This window comes from Zingiber officinale, chromosome 3A (genome assembly GCF_018446385.1).
Source record: "Zingiber officinale cultivar Zhangliang chromosome 3A, Zo_v1.1, whole genome shotgun sequence".
Classification (NCBI taxonomy): Eukaryota; Viridiplantae; Streptophyta; class Magnoliopsida; order Zingiberales; family Zingiberaceae; genus Zingiber; species Zingiber officinale.
Genome location: NC_055990.1, coordinates 45,534,559 through 45,553,829, shown reverse-complemented (window position 1 = coordinate 45,553,829; position 19,271 = coordinate 45,534,559). Strand labels below are relative to the sequence as shown.

The 19,271-nt window shown below is 35.4% G+C and overlaps 1 protein-coding gene across 3 annotated transcripts; it reads right to left on the bottom strand.

Moving 5' to 3' along the window:
- Positions 1 to 279: 279 nt before the first annotated feature.
- Positions 280 to 18,449, bottom strand: LOC122051835 (tetratricopeptide repeat domain-containing protein PYG7, chloroplastic-like). 3 transcript variants are annotated; one of them, XM_042613134.1, is made up of 5 exons: positions 18,195 to 18,449; positions 14,680 to 14,764; positions 12,342 to 12,634; positions 1,186 to 1,332; positions 280 to 714 (listed from the first exon to the last, which is right to left on the bottom strand). In XM_042613134.1, exons 1-5 carry the CDS (start codon positions 18,354 to 18,356, stop codon positions 436 to 438), a joined length of 966 nt encoding a protein of 321 aa, XP_042469068.1. In that variant the 5' UTR covers positions 18,357 to 18,449; the 3' UTR covers positions 280 to 435. The 3 variants fall into 3 exon arrangements, with proteins under 3 accessions (XP_042469068.1, XP_042469069.1, XP_042469070.1); XM_042613135.1 differs by having other exon boundaries at positions 14,680 to 14,743; XM_042613136.1 differs by having other exon boundaries at positions 14,680 to 14,731.
- Positions 18,450 to 19,271: the final 822 nt, after the last annotated feature.

Here is a 19,271-nt window from a genome sequence, read left to right as displayed (position 1 = left end):
TCGAATCAACATATTTAGTACACTTAAACGTTTAATCTATACAACAATGAAGGCCAAACCCAAGCACAAGAAACCAAATTGCCATTTTCTTTTCAATTTTTTGTTTTTTTTTTTGGGCATTTGCATGGATCCAACTCATGAATTTGGTCCCTAAAATGCTGGTATGAAAACAAAGATGAAAATCCAATGCAAAGCTTGCAAATTTGGTGGCAAAAGTTTGCATTAAATCTCCAAGAGTTTAGCTATTTACCAAGATCTGCTTCTGGTACACAATCTCAATAGGCAAATAAGTCCTTAACATACATCAACAATACAAGCAAAGCCGCGGAGAACCATTGCTCCTGTTAGCGTATTCTTTACATGCTCAAGCTTGAGAATATCTTAGGAATTAACATGGTCAAAAATTAGAATCGTTTACAAAATATACCAGACTCATCACTCTTCTGATTTGATCGAAACACCCTTGTAGAAACGGACACGTTCACGCAGTGCATCTCGTCGTGGCCTTGCCATCTTGTTGTTTGGATCCAAAATAATCACCTCCTCGAATGCTTTTAAAGCAGCTCGCAATTCCTTTTTCTTTTCGTATGCATCACCAAGGTTGTTCCATGCAGTCACATAACCAGGTTGAAGCTTCACTGCTTTCTCCAACTGTGCAATGCCTTTGTCGAGTTTGTCATCTCGGATGTAACTCACTCCAAGAGCATTATACACCTAGGAGAATAGACACAAAATTTTCTTCTTTAAAACAAAAAAAAGGAAAAATACAGTAACTGAAGGAAACTCATAAGCTATATCTATTCTTTCTCCCTTTTTTTTCCTCATTCAGACATCAGTAAATGAATATACTAAAGAATCTGATCAATGGCAACATCTTATCATCATATGCAAAATAGTGGAATCTTGTTAACTCCGGTTGATGAATGTCATGCACAACTGAATAGTGAGATTTTTCTGAATATTTAGTTGCATTGATCAAATTTTGCAAATTGTATAATTGCATCATTCCTGCACCTATGGCAATTTCAAGCCTCTCTCTCATTGCAGTTGATAATTACTTATATATAGACATTGGCTACAAGGCAAGCATACACAATATAGCAATCTGACATGTCACATGCTCCTGTTAGAACAACAGATAAAATAGAAATATGTTAATTATCAAATTTATTGGGTATAAATAACCTGAGCTAGATCTGGATCATCTCTGTCCCATTTCTCGATTGCTTGTAACAGATATTTGATAGCTGCTGGGTAGAATTTTCTTCTCAGCATCACAGCACCAAGCTCAAAGTACTCGGTAGCTGTTGCATCACCACTTCGGACTTGCTCCTATAGGGCATGTGATCAGTATTAAAAAAAAAAATAACCACTACTTGCCATGCTGAACGAGCTAAAAACAGAACAAAGTCCTACTATAAAAGCTAAAATCCTCATTAATTAACAAAAATTTATGAGGGCCAAATTGTTTAAATGCAAGATTTTCTTGAGTGATACAATGTGCGGGTTTTCATATTAATTAATGAATTGTGGGGCACTGAGTTGAGCTTGCCTATCCGTTTAAGTTCAAAGCTACGTCAAATTTCCAAGTCCTCATGAATTCAATAGCGCAGTAAAATACAGTACACCGCCGTAAAGATTCTTAAGGATTCTTTGTGAGCAAGAATTGTATAATTTGTAATGAAAATTAGCATTGTGTCGGGCTACTAGAAGTTGTGTAATAATCTCTTTCAAAAGCTAAATATGTGCACGTAAGTTCATAGGTAAAAAACTCCATTTTTTCCTCAAAATATAGTTTCTCTTTTGTACATAAATTGAAAGAAGACAGTTTATGAGACACAAAAAACTCTATTAACCAATATTTTCAAGTTAAACTTAAATTAATGGAAATATTGAGATATATAAATCAGGACGCCATGCACCAAAGTATTGGAAAGTTAGTGGCCACAATGTTGCAATAAGCACGTGTCATGAAAAGTTTTATATATATATATATATATATATATATATATGCCAATGTTGCAATAAGCACGTGTCATGAAAAGTTTTATATATATATATATATATATATATATATATATATATATATATAAACTACATACTTTTTTTAATAGTAGCAAAGTAGGTAAAAAAGTTTGGTATTAGAGCCCTTATCCGGACCTTTTATGAACAAATTACAATTTTCAAATTCTCATTACAAGGCCGCTCTTGATTATTCCCAACAATTTGCAAAATCTAAATACATTGGCTATAGTAATTCTACTTTAGTAAGTCAAGGAGATCAAATCCTAGTACAGTACAATGACACTATTCTAGCATTACTTACTTCCTTACATTACCGACTTACTGTTTTAGAAAACCAAATTCTTACTTTGGAAAACCATATACATAAAAATAACCAAACGCGGGATCTAAAGCAAACTCTAGAAGATATAAACAAAGACCTTAGTAAGCTGTCTTTAGGAAAAACAGTTATCCGACAACAACCTACTACTTATAAATTTCTTACTTATAAGACTCAAGATATCATTTCAAATGGATCTACAAACAAAGAAACAAACTGAAAGTTTTTCTGGTTTATCACAAACTTTAAGACAACCAAATAAAAACTTATCCATAATACCCAGAAGGTCCTCAACAAATATTGCCACTTATCACTTAGAAGAACTGATAGATATAGACCAAAATCTAGACACATCCTCTAATGAACAATTAAATACACTAAACCCTAAACGACTATATCATCAAGGTTTGTTATCCTTCTCTACTTCACTTTATAGACATCATAGAACTCAACCAATACACTTACCAGATGGAAGAGAAGAAAGATTTGCCCTTATGAATGAAGAATCAGCCATAATACTTTTACAAAGAAAACATAACTATATCGACTTAGGACTAATTGTGTTTGGTCTAAGAGGACTTACCAGAAAAAAACATAGGAGCTAAAGTCTTTTTAGTATTATATGACTCAAGGTTCTCAGATAATGACAAAGCGGTTATTGGACTCATAGAAGTAGATATGAATAATAATCTAGGAATTACGTATTTTTGTCCTAATTTTAATATGACTATTCCAAACTTTATCGACCATATTAAAATTTCTGTTCAAGCCAGGGGAATGGAGATTTCCAGAAACACAATATTCAAATAGACATAATCTTTCTAGGAAAAACAATGACTAGTATCAACAACAGTTTCAAAGTTCAAATTAATAATATTATAGAAACCCTTACAACAAAGAGAATCTATTTCATCAAACCAAAAGACTTTTCTTCTGACCTACTTGCTAGATTAGACTAGAATTGAAACATTACACTACAAACATTATAACCAAGAGAATCCATCATCTATAAAGATAGACATGGCAAATCCATAGTAAGATTTCACAATTACAAGCCCTCAACCACTCAAGAAGAAGAATAGGAAGATAACCAGTCTGCTCTAAATCTAATGAATATAGAAACTAGTACTTACACCCGCAGAGAGAAGCGAATAACTTTTTATTTTATGATGATTTAAATGAATACGTGTACCTTCCATTTGAAATAGCTATTTATTTTACAAAAGAAGATCTTACTGAATTAGAAACTTTCGACATTTTACATCATAAGTTAGATGAAGATTGAATGTTATACTTTGATAAAGACCATAATATTATAGACAAAAAGAAAGATTATTTTTCCAATGTTGCTTGGATGAATCCTGTAGAATCTAGTGCTACCAATACACAACAACCTTTACAGGTAAGATATCCAGAAAGTTCTATAAGAACTATGGATTATGGAAAGGGGCATCCTCCAAGAACACAAATTCACCCTTATACAAACAATAATCCTTTATTAAGAACTATAGAAAAAAGAAGACCGCTAGAAATTACATACTTTGGTAAAAATTCGGTTCTATTTAATATTGGAGAATGCGATGATCCTCAAATGTATGACACTTACTTAGGACAATGGATGGTCTCTGTTAAAAGAGACTACCAAGCCAAACATGAGCTAGACATAGAATCTGGTGATGCCATGATAAGAGTCAATGAAAATTATTTAGGCGATGTAGCCAGAGCAGCATGGGAATCATCTAAAACTACTCATCTAGAAGAAGTAGCTAGGATTGATTCTCAGGGAAATAACATACTTAATTTCTGTTATACTATTCACAGACTTTTTACAGCAAGAAATGCCAACACAGGTTTAGATATTAGACAAAAAGAAGCTATGAGAGATTTAGAACAATTACAACTTTTTAATTGGAATTGGATTAAACCTTTTTGAAATGACTTCCTTGTCTTAACAGTCGTATCAGGAAATTACTGTAATCCAGAATTAGGAGAAAGACTATTTAGCAAACTTCCCGAGGAATTAGGAAAAGAAATACATAAGGCATGGACAGACATGAAAGTAGCACCCCAGTATAACAATATTAGAATACGCATACAACACATTATCTCTGTATTAAAAGAAAAATGTACTTATATCCATATTCAAAAACAACTTAAAAATCAACAATATGGGTTCTGTAGTCAAATCTACACCCCTCAACAGTACTGCTCAATGGTACCTAAACAAAAATAAAAACATTATAGAAATACTAAAACAACACAACCTGTTAAAACCAAAAATGTCAAGCCAAGAAAAACATATTACGTCCGAAAAAGCAAAGAAAAGAAACCTTATTTAAATAAAGAAAAATATGTCAGAAAATTCAAACTAAAGAAAACATATGCTAACACTATTACTTGTTTTGCTTGCAATGAACCAGGTCATTTATCTTCAGCCTGCCCAAACAACAAAACCTATATACAAATTAGTCACTTGTATAAATTTAGATCTAGTAGAAATTCAATCAGATGTCTCCGACACATCTTCCATTTACTCTATTATTTCCGTAGATGACATGGAAGAAGTTCCCCCCTCTTCAGATTATAGCCTAGTAAATTCCTTCTTACAACCTTCATATTACCCAAACTTAGACTATAGTTCAGTAAACCTAGATACTGACCTATGGATGTATTCCCACCCATAGACACTAACTTAATGTTGACACAACTAAATACAACTCTAGACGAATCCAACTGTACACATGATTGGAAATTAAAAACAGGAACAGATAACATTCCTTGCTATTTATGTAGTTATTATCTATCAGTTGATAAAAGAGGTACCTGCACAAATTGCAAAAAGCAGACCTGCAATCTTTGTCTCCATAGCTATTTTAACATTATAATCCCTATAATACAACCCACTAAAAGCAGTACTAGAAATATTCTTTTAAAAACAAGAGTATCAACATTAGAAATTAGAATAAATCAGTTGGAAGCTCATTTGGATCTTGTAACAAAACAACTAGAAGACCTGGTCTTACCGTTTTCCCCACATCCTTATGATAAGGGTAAAAACTTACAACTTACTGATTCACCAGATAGTGATATGGTTTTCATTAAGGCCTCTCGTATCTATAACACAAGTAGAACTCTTGATATTAGAGTAACATGCCTAGTAAATATACATGGCCATGAATTTACATTACATGTCTTTTTAGATAGCGGAGCTACTAATTCTACTATAGATGAAGTCACACTCCTGTCAATTTTACCCAAAACATTTATCAAAACAGCCTCCCAACCTTTAATCAGTATACAATTTGACGGACAACAACTTATCAGTACCCAATTTGTCACTAATATACATTTAAGGTTTTATAATAATTGTGGTACCTATAGTGCTCCCCAAACTCTCTCCAAATTATGGGTTAAACTCTTGTTACATCCTAATATTCACCTTATCTTGGGTCTCAATTTTCTCATATCACCAGACCGAGCTTTTCTGCTTACTAAAGATTATGATCTATTCTTTTCTACCCTAATAGTAGCACCTATTGTTTCAGATTACCCCTTAGTAGTTCAGCCTCTTACTACTCCGCATACAACCACAGAGGACCAAACTAAGTCTTCTGACACTACTTGCTAATGTACTATCAAAGGAAATTGCAAACAGTCCCCTCTTCTTTCAACTTGTGAACTAGATTTTTCTGAATATCAGGAAAACTGGAATCCCTTGGCTGGACAAGCCCAATAAATGATTTTTCTATTTGGGATATTCCTACCAACATGCTCCTTCCAAAACAATTGCTTCAGGCAATCAATACCCATCAACCAAATTTAGACTCTCTTATCTCTCGATTAGAAAAATTAGAAATTATTGGCGACAATCCAACTAAGTATTAGGAATGAGACAAAGTCTATTGTAAATTAGCAATAATTAACCCAAACTTGACCATAAAGGATCAAGATTTAAGATACATAAATTGGGAAACAAAAGAATGTAAAACACATATCCAACAATTACTACACTTAGGCGTCATTCAGAGATCTACCTGACATAGAAGCCCAACTTTTATAGTCAATAAGGGAGCCGAACAAAAACATGGTCAATCCTGAATGGTCTTTAATTACAAAAGATTAAATGATAATTGCGGATGACTATAAAATACCCAATAAAGATCAACTCTTGAATAATATACAACATTCTAAATGATATTCAAAGTTTGACATGAAATCAGGCTTTTGGCAGGTAAGAATGCACCCAGACTCTATAGAATGGACAGCTTTTTCATGCCCAGAAGGCCACTTTGAATGGCTTGTTATGCCCTTTGGCCTTAAAGTCGCTTCTCAAATCTTCCAACGAAAAATGGATGATATTTTTAGAAATGTTTCTCAATTTATCTGAGTTTACATAGACGATATTTTAGTCTTTTCAAAAACTAAACAAGAACATTATGCACATTTACACATAATTTTTAATCTCTTTGAAAAACACAGTCTTATCATTTCACGAAACAAAATGAAACTAGCAGTAATACATATTGAATTTTTAGGAGCCGAGATAGGCCAAGGACAAATCATATTACAACCTCATATCTCAGCTAAACTTCTTGCCTTTCTAGACAAAATAGAAGATACTAAGACTCTAAGAGTGTTTCTAGGCCTTCTAAATTATGCACAACCATACCTTAAAGACATAAGAAAAATTAGCGGGCATTTATACAATAAGACATCTTTGACTGGGCAAAAATATTTTAACCAACAAGATATAGCCTTAGTTCAGCAAATTAAGCAATTGGTCAAAACTATTCCTAAATTAACCTTACCTCTTGACTCAAACTATTTAGTTATTGAAACAGATGGTTGTGAAACAAGATGGGGAGGTATTTTATACCGCAAAACATCCAAATATGAGCCTAAATCAACTAAAACATTATACAGATATGCCTCAGGAAAATACCATGAAAAAGGGCACTTGACATCATTAGATTATGAGATCTTAGCGGTTATTTACTGCTTAGAGGCTTTTAGATTATTTATTTACAATAAACCAGACATTCTTATTAGAACAGACTGTGAAGCCATAGTCAAATACGATCAACAAACTTATATATATATATTAATTCTGTCCGTATGAAGGAAGCTGAAAAGCTAGGGATGGGGTGACTACTGACGGGATAAAGACCTCAATCCTGCAAAACAAAACCAAACCAGGGAAAGGGTCCCTAGCGTTGATCCTCCAACGCTCAAGTTAGAACCAGGAAGAGAGAATGAGTAGTCGAGAAATAGATAAATCTTGTCTTTCCTCATACCTGGCGTACCCTTTTATACCTTTCTTAGTGATCGTTCATCTGCCCTTATTTAATGATATTAATTGTCAGAGAAGACTTTTTTGTCTTGACTTCCGTGCATTAATGATAGATGAAGTGTTCTTCTTTATCTTAACTTCTTCATATTTAATGATAAACGGAGTGTTCTCTTTTATTTTCTCGTCTCCTCCTGTGTAATGTCATTCCTTGCGCTGAACGGACGGTCCGAGTGGCTCGCTTTCTTGCCGACCGAAACAATCGGCTGTGGGTTTGTTCATTCATCCGACCGGCCCATGATGTCCATTCGTCTGACCAGCCGAGTGATCTGCTCGTCCGACTGACCGAGTGATCTGCTCGGCCTACTCCTTTGCCGACCGAGATAAACAGACAACCACCTTTGGCTGAGGTTCTTTCCGTAAGCCCCGGCGTTGACCACCTTGACTTTGACCGACATCGTGTCAACTAACCTGTGACAGGTGGACCCTTCCTTATCACCGCATCATATATATATATATATATATACACACACAGAGCTGAGTTTCTTGTTTTTCATCATAGGGGATTGATCCTGTTTGAAAACTGTAGAGATGGCGCGTTGAATATAGTGGATTGGTTGTTGACTGAGAAAAGATATTTTCCTCCATGGAGAAGCGTCCTTTCGATCCTGCGCACACGGAGACGAACCAACAAAACGTCGGCGCTTAAACACCAAGGGGAGTCCCTGACGAAGGCCCTCCGACGCTCAAGTCAGTATAGTTCCGGACAGGTGAATGAAGAACAGTAAAGAATGTGCGCAAGAATAAGCTTCAGATGTTCATCTACCTTGCCAACGGAGAGAACCTCCTTTATAGACCACCTCTTATAACCTCCGCAATCATGAGGTGACTAGGAATGTCAGAGGTTGTTGGGTAATGGAAAGTGTACAACCTAGGCAATGAACAATAATTGTCCAAGAAATCTTCCATTTACTCATATGTATACCTCTTTTATCGTTTATAACTTATTAAGTGGTCGGCTGATGAGCGACACAATTGTTAGAGTGTATACTAAAAGTTTAGTTTTTTGTAAACATTTATTTTGAAATAAAGAATCACATTGGTCAAAAGTCTACATTTATATGCTAAGTGCAGTTGTTCAATTAATTTATATTGTAGATAACATGGTGTGTGGTGTTATACACAGAAGATCATGTTATCAGTTCCTTATAAATTATAAACAGTAGCTCACGACTAAGATGGATAGGAACAAACCAATGGAATAGTTGTAATGTAATTTGATATTAGTTTATCTTGACTATAAAATTACACTAATACACTCTGAGTGTATTGAGCAGAACCATTTGAAGTAGTTTCTTTTTATACTGACTATATAAAAGAACAATACCTCTGTTATTATGGAAGTGTGTACTCTTAATCATGATATAATAACAAGCACATATATTTAATATTTATTTATTTAGGGTTAATCATGATATAATAACAAGCACATATATTTAATATTTATTTCTTTAATTTATCAAAGGGTACGATTTAGTTCGTTAAATCAATAGGCCCGATAAGTTGGGAAATGATATTATTTATATGGTGTGTTGTTCATTATAGAATGAAACTGTATCCTAGTAATCTAGGTTGATGATGTCCCCAAGAGGAGCTCATAAGGATTGTCATGTAAACCCTGCGGTGAACTTAGTCCGACATGACAATGAAATTGAGTGGTACTACTCTTGGAGTTAGATATTAATTGAGTTGTCAGTAACTCATTTAATTAGTGGGCATTCGATATCTTAAACACAGAGAGATTAACACAATAAGAAGGAACCCAAAATGTAATTTGGGATTGGTGCGGTAGTTCAATGATAGCTCTTTAGTGGTATGAGTTATTATTGATGAACTTGAGTTGGGTGTTCGGGGCGAACAAGGGAAGCTCAAGTTCATCGGGAGACCATAACTAATTCCTCCTCTCGGTTCTTATTGTAGCCTCTTATATGAAGCCTTATATCCACCCAAAGCCTAGCCTCTTAGCCCATGCTAGGGGTCGGCCCCTATCCTTGCTTGGAGCCCAAGCAAGGGGTCGGCCAAGCCAATCTTGGTGCTTGAGCTAGGGTTGGTCAAGCCTTGCTTGGTGCTCAAGCAAGGGGCCGACCAAGTGTGAAAGGGAAGAGGGATTTTATTAAAAATAAAATTTTGATAAAATATTTCCTTTTATGTTTTCATCCACATGGTTTTAAAAGAGAGTTTTAAATTTTAAATCTTTCCTTTTATAAATTTTCTACAAAGGATTCAAAGAGAGATTAGATATCTTTCATTATTTGTAGTTATCTATAATGTGAAAGAAAGATTTTAATTTTTGATAAAATTTTCCTTTTTTGTAACCATGATATAAAAGGAGTTTTATTTTAAATCTTATCTTTTATAAATATCCATAAAAGGATTTAAAAGAGAGAGATTTTAATTTATAAAACATTCATTTTATAGCTAACCACAAAAGGGATATTTTAAAAGAGAGATTTTAATTTTTGTCTAAAATTTTTCCTTGTTTGGTTTTACAAGAGGTGGTCGGCCAATATATAGTAATTACAGGAAGTTTTATTTTTGTTATAAAACTTTCATTTTTTGGATTCACCAAGGATTATAAAAGAGAGGGGGAGGGTGCCTTCATGAGACACAACTCTATTCTATTGTTCCTCTCTTTTCTTTTGGTGGCTGGCTCTCTCCTTTTCTTTTGGTGGCCGGCTCTCTCCTTTTCTCTCTTCTCCTTTGATTTCCACTTTGTGGCCAACGGCATCTATTCTTCTAGGAGTCTTGGTGGCCGGTTACTAGGAGGAGAAGAAGAAGAGAAATGAGGCTCTCTTGTCTAGATCCCTTTAGTGGTCGAAGCTTGGAGAAAGAGAAGAAGGCTTAGGTGAATTTCTTCTTGGTAGATCGTCGCCCACACGACGTCCAAGAGAAGGAGAGGAATACAATAGAAGATCAAGAGGTTTTTGTTTACAAAGAAAGGTATAACTAGTTATCTTGTTTCGCATCATACTAGTTTTTCTTTGTATGGATTTTGAAATGTCAAACACAAGAGGCTAACGATTCTAGGCAATCGATTTTATGTTTCGATTTTGTGTTTCTTTTGTTTTTCGATCTTGTGATTCGATTGTTCTTAATGGTTAAACCTAGGGTTACTATAAGGAGATTAAATATTGAATTTCGTTGAAAGGCTTTGTCTAGGAAGTGGTGGATGATCTCATACCCAAGAAGGCTTAGTGCCTCGCCATGTTTAACCTGGAAGCTGATCTCTGAAATAAATATTAAATCAAATTTGCAACATAAATGGATTTGGATTAATAATGTTAAGCGTCGTTTGCGATCCAAGTCTAAACCTCTAAGAACATATAAGTTGAATTTGGAATCAATAATATTAAGTTCTGTTTGCGATTCCAAATTTAATTTCTAAAGAACACAATAGGTTGTTAGGAATGGTTCGGGACTTGTACAAAATTTTTATACAGGGGAACCAGTACGATATTCTGAGTAGCAACCAACAACAATAACCCTTAAAGAAGGTTCCAGCAGAATATTCTCTGACATGTGGTTGTTATTCTGATAGGTTATTAGGATTCTCTGCTCATATTGTCGGCTAAGTATATCCCGGCCGGCGTATAAGGTCGGTCGTCTTTATTCTTGTCCTTGCATTAAGTTGCTCAGTTATGTTTTGCATAATCTCTGCTCATGTTGTCGGCTGAGTGTATCTCGGTCAACCCTTAAGGTCGATCGTCTTTACATTCGTTTAGGATCTCTGATAATGTGCATGTTAGCAATCCGTTCAGGAAATAATATGATCTGTGCGTGTTAGAAATCCATTCAGGAAATAATATAAGTGCATGCTGGAAATCCGTTCAGGCAATAATATGATGTCGTGGGCGTGTTGGAAATCCATTCAAGAAGTCATATGACGTACTGTGCATGCTAGAAATCCATTTGAGAATCGATATGAGGTTAAGCCCTTTAAGCCCTACCGACCTTATTTGGTCGGACATGCATAGAGAGACTTATGAGGCTAAGTGCCTTAAGCCCGGCCAGCCTTTACTTGGTCAGGTATGCATAGAGAGATTTATGAGGCTAAGCGTCTTAAGCCCGGTCGACCTTTATTTTATCGGCCATGCATGGAGTGATTTGTGAGAATTAAGGAGACCAACCATTATTTTGACTAGACTTATGGCTAATCGATTGCGAGGTGGGTCAGACATTTCGGCCGACCTATAAGGTCGGCCGTCTTTAGAACTGGTCAGGCATGCTATCTTTTCAGTTAAAGAGTAAAATACTAAACCCCTTATGTTCGACCTGTGTAATGACTGGTCGGCCTTCTCTCGAACGGCTTGCAATTCGGTCAGGCTGGACCTGAAAGCCTTAGCGCTGGGCGAACAATCAAGTCAAGTGGGGAATACTCTCTTCCCTTGACTTTGACTGTCACGTTACCTTGGCTTTGACCGCCACGTCGCCTTAACCTTGACCACCACATCATCTTCAAGTCCGCTCGTTACAACCTGTATTAGGGACATTTTCACATTTTATAAAAATCTATTATTATTATTATTATTATTATTATTATTATTATGGATTGAAATATCTTTTATATACTTATGTTGCCTATTTTATAATTCACATATTTACAATACTAGTTCAAGAATTATGAAAAATAAAAAAAAAATTGCTTCTTACTTGTAATTCTTTTGCAGACAGGTCAAGCTCTCGACGGACAAGAACCTGACGGATGACAAAGAAAGATCCAGCTCCAAGAAGTCCTAATAGCACTAGCAAGTATGATAATTGAATCCCCAGTTCAAATAGTTCACCAATCTCATAAACCATGTTTATTTTTGTTCCTTCACTTGATTGCGCCACGTCAGCACAACCCAACCATGATGTAGCTCCACATGAAATTGCACTAATCCACTTTAACAGACTAGTGTTACTTTCAACATGATCATTGAAAGAAATGCCTGTAAATAATTCTGCAAGAATGAGAAGAAAAGGGCCCATTAGGAATATATCGTTGAAACAAAAATATATGAACATTACGTGAATGAATATTTCAAACTTGCTTCCCTTTATAGATGTGAAAAGCCATGCTATGTATTTGGACACCATAATCTTTTCCACTTGGGAGTTTGATTATTCACCAACATATCCCTAGCTAGCTACAATTAGTTCTTTATACTGCCTCTGTTCAAATGTATTCTAAAATCCCAACTTGTTACAAATATATCAAATTCTAAGACCTCTTAGAGATCTAGTAAACAAATGTTGTCTTATCATTAGAACTAATAAATGAAGTGGCAATAAGAATCAATTTATGTATGCTTCATCCTTTTATACTAGATTAGAGGAAATATGCATGACAGTAAAGTTGTCATAATATAGTTTCATTGGCTCTGTAGTTTCATTGTTCTTGTATCATGCCTCTACGCTTAAGCTGATTGCAACTCTCTATTGCTTATTCTTCCACGATATCAATTTGCAATTCAAGAGAACACAATAGTGCGATGAAGATCATTTGTCAGTAGGAGAACCTAGTTACTCAGCAACGAACTTTGCCAAAAAAACCATTGGTGAATGCCTATCTAATGTTTAAATGAGATAGGATCATAAGAATGCAAGGAATAGGACTCATGGGACATGGTCTTTACATAGGAAGAAACATAGAAATAATGCAGTATGTTTGAAGGCCAGTAGAAGACACAAACCCTCCTCAAATACTTTTCCAATTTTTTTTTCATATTTACATTTTAAATTGAAGGGGAGCCTTGGCGCAATGGTAAAGTTGTTGCTTTGTGACCAAAAAGTCACGGGTTCGAATCCTAGAAACAACCTCTTGCAAAAAGCAGGATAAGGCTGTGTACAATGGATCCTTCCCCAGGAGTCCGCATGGTGGGAGCTTCGTGCACCGGCTGCCCTTTATTTATATTTTTAAATTCTATATTTACATTTTTAAATTCTAATATTTTTAACCCAGTTCTAATCTTTATCTTCTTTTCTTTTCTTTTTTCTATTGATTTTCTCAGCTCAGTGAGCCAGCTTGAGTGCGACAAGAGAAATTTGAGCATCTGTTTGTGTTGTCTCACGATGCCTAGGTTTCATCTCATGTTGATCATGGTCAAAGAAAATCTAAGCCTATCTAGGTACAGGTTGTGCCTAGCCTAGGCGTGACCCATTGATTATGAGCTCAATTTGGAATTAAAATTGCTGTTTTTATCCTTATCAAAAGAACTGTCAAGCGCAAGTTCATAAATAAGTTTCAAGATAAATTTTTATTGCATGAATAAGCTTTGCTTGTTAATAGCCTATGGAATATGTCAAACAAACTTAGTATGTGAAACACTCGTGCAATTAGCCCAAAATCTTGACATGATCATTTAATTCTATGACTAAACAAGCTTATAATGAACCTATAAATTACTAAGTATGACTACTTTTCAGGGGCCCTAACCACATTTACAATATGGAAGTTTGTGTTTTGAATGAACAGATAAGTGTTAGTGCTACTTTAATTACCATATTAAACAAACAAAATGAACTTTGGCCAAGATGACCAATTATCAACATTTAGCTTGTTGGTCTTATGAGCATATGACATAGTCCAATTCCTAATAAATTCTACAAAGTTGAGTATTTTTTTAATTAATATAAACCCCATCCACTTTTTACCCAGGCTTCATTATTTTCTTACTTATTGTTCTTGTGTAGCATTTCTTCCAATATGAAGCACACAATAAAATGGCCGAGAATTACTGAACATAATTCCTATTACTGTCCAAATATCAATCTTTCAATTTAGCATCTGACAACATTTGTTCGAGAATTTAATATCCACCACGTATGGATTAAAATTTTCCAAGTATACACAAATCATCACACAGCAGCTCAATAAAGTAGGCTTTAGTAGAATATAATGAGCTTAAAAATATCCTCCATAACTCAACAACGAGAAGTAACAGTATGTAATAATAAATTACATATAGGAAACATGATTCTGTAATAAAAAAAGAAGCAAACATACCCTTTGCAGGCTTCAACATTACGGACCATCTAGTTGCCTTGGCATCAGGAATCTGTCTTCCTCCATGTAGAAATAGATAATAGACATGAAGAGGTGGAGGAAAATGATAACATCAGTTCATATCAGAAAATGGCATAAACTATCTTGTATGGTAATTATAGAGACAGGGAGCAGCAAAAACTCAACATCAAATCAGGATACGCACACTGCAGAACTGATAATACAATAGAAAAGATCCCTAAGTTTTTTAGGAGATAAAAGGAACAATAATCGCAGTTAGCCCATTTCTGAGGTACACTGCTAAATAAAATTACCTTTGAAATTTGGGGTTTTCATTAAAAATATAGCCTAAGAAAATTTCAAGAGAAATAGTTCATAGGGACTTAGCATAAAGAAGGCTAACCAATGTACAGAAACACAATCCTTCATGCAACTGTCTTGCCAAGTCGTCATCATCATCACACACATTAACAACGAAAAGGAAAAAAAAAAAACTTAACGAGAAGTTAATATGAAGGATGTATTACTGTAATGGTGAGGTTCATACTAAAAATAAAAGGGCAAAAATGAGAAAGTCATCCTTTGTTTTCAAAATCATAAAACGTAGCACCTTTATTTTGATAATTGCTAAGGGGGTCCCATCACCTCTAAGATGCTATTATATAAATTTTTATCCTAATTTATTTAAAAGTAAGTAGTTTAAATGAAATTATCCGCTTCTGCTAGTTTGAGGTAAAAATCATCACAACTCTTAATAAAATGCATGTGAATGTTCACTTTTCAAACTTCATAATTCGTAGATGTATATTTAGGAAAATTCTTGCCTTAAAAAGTGAGCAATTTAATTGAATATGCTCAATTTTGTTAAAGGGGCAACCCGATGCATGAAGCTCCTACCATGTGAGGTCGTCTATTGTATACAGCCTTACTCTGCTTTGCAAGAGGTTGTTTCCAAAATTTGAACGCATGACCTCTCGGTCACACGGCAACAACTTTACAGTTACACCAAACCTCTCCTTCAATCTGCTCAATTTTGTTAAAGGGCCGCTCGGTGCACGAAGCTCCCGCTATGCGGGGTCCCGGGGAAGGATCTATTGTACGCAGTCTTATCCTATTTTTTACAAGAGGATGTTTCCAGGATTCGAACCCGTGACCTTTTGGTCACATGGCAACAACTTTACCGTTGCGCCAAGGCTCCCCTTCTATCTGCTCAATTTTGTTAACTTGAGAATTTCATCTATATCACAATTGTCTTTACGTGTTGAAGGTATGAATGCCCTCTTATAAAAGGTTTAGTTATATGAAAAACTAGAATGTTTTTGCTTCAAATGAGTAAAAATATTTAGTTTCATTGAAAGTGTTCACTTTTCCATTACCCAGGGAAAAAGAGGTATAATGGACATATTTGAGGTGATGATACACCCTTTGATAATAATTAAAATAGGCACGACCATTTGATGATTTTGAAAATAAGGGGCACCAATGCAAATTTTACCCCAAAAATAAATTGAGTAGGGTGAGCCAACTACGAGTTGGAAACTCCAACCAGGAACCAGGCTTTAACATGCAAGAAAATCCCCGACTCATGGAATGCTTGTGTCTACAATAGAAAACATTTTTGAGCATGCGGACAGGTAGTTATAGAAATGGTACAGAAGATACTACAGATGCATACTTTTGACTTGCATGGCAAATTAGGTGTCTGAAAGCGACACAAGATCACAGTTGGTATATTAAAATCATAAATGTTATGAAAGTGAAACAACCTCATAACCAATTAAGTTCATAAAGTTGCAGATTTCTCATCTATTAAAAAAATACAACCATCACTCCTTTGAAGTCCGAAAAATGGAAGGAAGAGATGCTTGGCAACCAACAAAGTGCTAATGTGAAGCTATACACTATTGGCGCAAACTCAAAGAAAAATAGTAACACATTTTTTGACATCATCGTTGATGGAGCCTGTGTTTGACGAAAGGCTGAGCCAAAGTCGACCATGTGATATAAGACTGATGCCAACCTCATGGATTGACAATAGCTTTGGCTTCATGGGTGATGTTAATTCCGAGCTAATAGATCAAGGACAAGGACGACCCAAACCTCATAGATACTGCCACTTCATTCACATTAATGAAGTATGTCTAAACCATACAATCTATATTGGGACATACACCTCCTTCAAGTATTTATAAATCCTATTTAGAAACCTAAAATATGCTACTATTGTCTCTCAAACTCACTGCTCAAAGCTACTACATTATACTCTTAGGTAATAAAATATCATATCAAATCAAACCCCCATTTTTCATGCCTCTTACCTTCTTCTGAAATGTTCCAAGCTGAAGAACTATCCCGAGTCAACCTCTTACTCTGAGTTGACATCTTGCTCCTACTGCGCTGAGTTGCTTGATTGATTTGAGCATCCCTTTTTTCTCGAATCTCTAAGTTGACTTCTTGACAAATGTAGACCTACATCTCAGGGCCATAAGATCGAAACTGGGCTTCCAAATTATCCAGCATTCCTCTTGGACAAGAAAAGTTCAATCTATTCTAGTGTAAACAGAACTCCCCCTTTTCATATATCACACTCTAGCATGCACCAAACCTTTCCACAACTAAAAGTATCAATTGATCCAACTATTATGGGATACTTTTAGCTAGGTATACCTTCTAGTAAGAATCCAATATGTCCCAAAGCTAAAAGATTGGATAGAGCAAAAATTGGTCTGCAACTAACTCATACACATAATTCAACTAAAGCATGACATGTGTTAATGAATAGTAAGCATTGGAACTTGGTAAGTGACCTTGAATGCCATTATATGGGGAGATTTTGTCTAGGAGCGAAACTCTTAGTCCTTCCTCTATGTCTTGACTTCTAGCTACTTTAAACTCTCCTGACCCTCTATCCAACTCATCCAAAAAACTCACTTTGTCCAAGAATATCTCCACCTCCACACCTATAGGGAGCCATCCCCACCGCTTAATTTGATGATTCATCTTTACCCAAACTAAGGAATAATTTTACCTCAGCCAATTCATCCAAACTGCTCCCATTTAATTCTAACTGCTCTCACTTCACATGAAGTACTCCCGGCCCATATGAAGCGGACTACAAACTTCCTTTGACCAAAGTGCCAATATCCAACCTTCTTCTGTGTCTCAAGTAAACACGCCATCTGCATGTAATTTCACCATATCACCACCTACTCGTTGTAATTCAGTGAAAGATTCTAGAATACCTTTGTATTAAAGAAACTCCGAAATGGTCAGACAGTCCATATAATATATACTAAGTAGTTTACTAATGCAACCCAACGGTCACTAGTTTGCAGTAACGCTGCCCCTAAAACAAAAATGTAATTTTCATCATATTTCCTGCGACAGCAAACAGAAGTCCCTATAAATTACTATAGAAGTCCGAGGACCTCACATAATCATAACCAGTGGCATCGAAATCAAGAAACGACCAATTCACAAAAATCATAAAAAATTTTCAATCCTTTCTCCCAAACCTTTTCTCTCTCCTTCAGAATGCAGCAGCAGCGCATCCTCGATTTCCCCACATGCGCAACCAGACCCGTACGACCGCGGAAGCCACCGGCGATGCCCTGAAGCAGCCCGGGCCGATAGTTGAGATTGAGGATCGCCGCCGCCGAGCTCGGAAGAGTTCCCATCGGTCGATTGATGGAAGCCCTCCCCCGCGGCAAAAATCAGAGGAATAGGCGGGCGCTGCCAGTGGAAGATAGCAGTGTGAATGGCGATGGATAAGGTCGATTCCGTTCTATCGATTCGCTATTATTACCCGAACCGGTTCGCTAGTGTCCTACTGAACCCAACCGAGTCGGTTTCCGGTTCATATAATTGGCTCAGTAGTTCAGGTCAGCCTCTCAAACCATTGAAAGAGAATAGAAGAAAATAATTCTAAAAACTCTTAATCAATTGGTTATGTACCATGAAAATAATGTCTCTTGCAGTCAATGATTTTATATTATTATCATCATTTATATTTAAATAAATTTTATTTTATTTTATGATTATTAACTTATAGATCATATATAATTAGTAAGAAATGATGAATTATCTATTTTTATTAATTTTTCAATTTAATTAGATAGTACAATTGATTTAAATAAAAATGAAATATATGAAAATGAATAGCTAAAGAAATAAAATAAGAATACTAGATTTACTTAGTTAGTGGTTATTAATCTAAGGCGTTGAAAAGTTCTACTAGAAATACTCATTCGTTGAAGGTGGAGTAATCTCTTACAAACGTTGACAGTTCAAGAAAAAAACAAGGAAAGATTACAGTAGTTGTTATTCAAGTTATGTTTCATTTCCTAGCTATAGGGGTCTTTTTATAACTCTTGAAAAACTCTATCCAAAACTCGAAGGCGCCTTCAATTGAGTTCAAGGTGCCTTCAATGAGACAAATTTTATTGTCGAATATAAAATTTTATCTTCGGCCAACGGTCATCTCAAGGGGCCTTTAACAGGTTGAAAGACGCCTTCGATACTATTCATAGAAGGCGCCTTCTAAGTCATTGAAGATGCCTTCCTTTAGGCAAATCAACTCCTTAGTTGATATT

Bases quoted from the DNA above. Each gene is read 5' to 3' on its own strand.
- LOC122051835 (XM_042613134.1), bottom strand. From the start codon at position 18,356: ATGGGAACTCTTCCGAGCTCGGCGGCGGCGATCCTCAATCTCAACTAT. The intron at 12,635-14,679 runs GTATGTTTGCTT...TCATTCTTGCAG, and splicing joins AATGTTGAAGCCTGCAAAGG to AATTATTTACAGGCATTTCT. The intron at 715-1,185 runs GTTATTTATACC...CTATTCTCCTAG, and splicing joins ATGATCCAGATCTAGCTCAG to GTGTATAATGCTCTTGGAGT.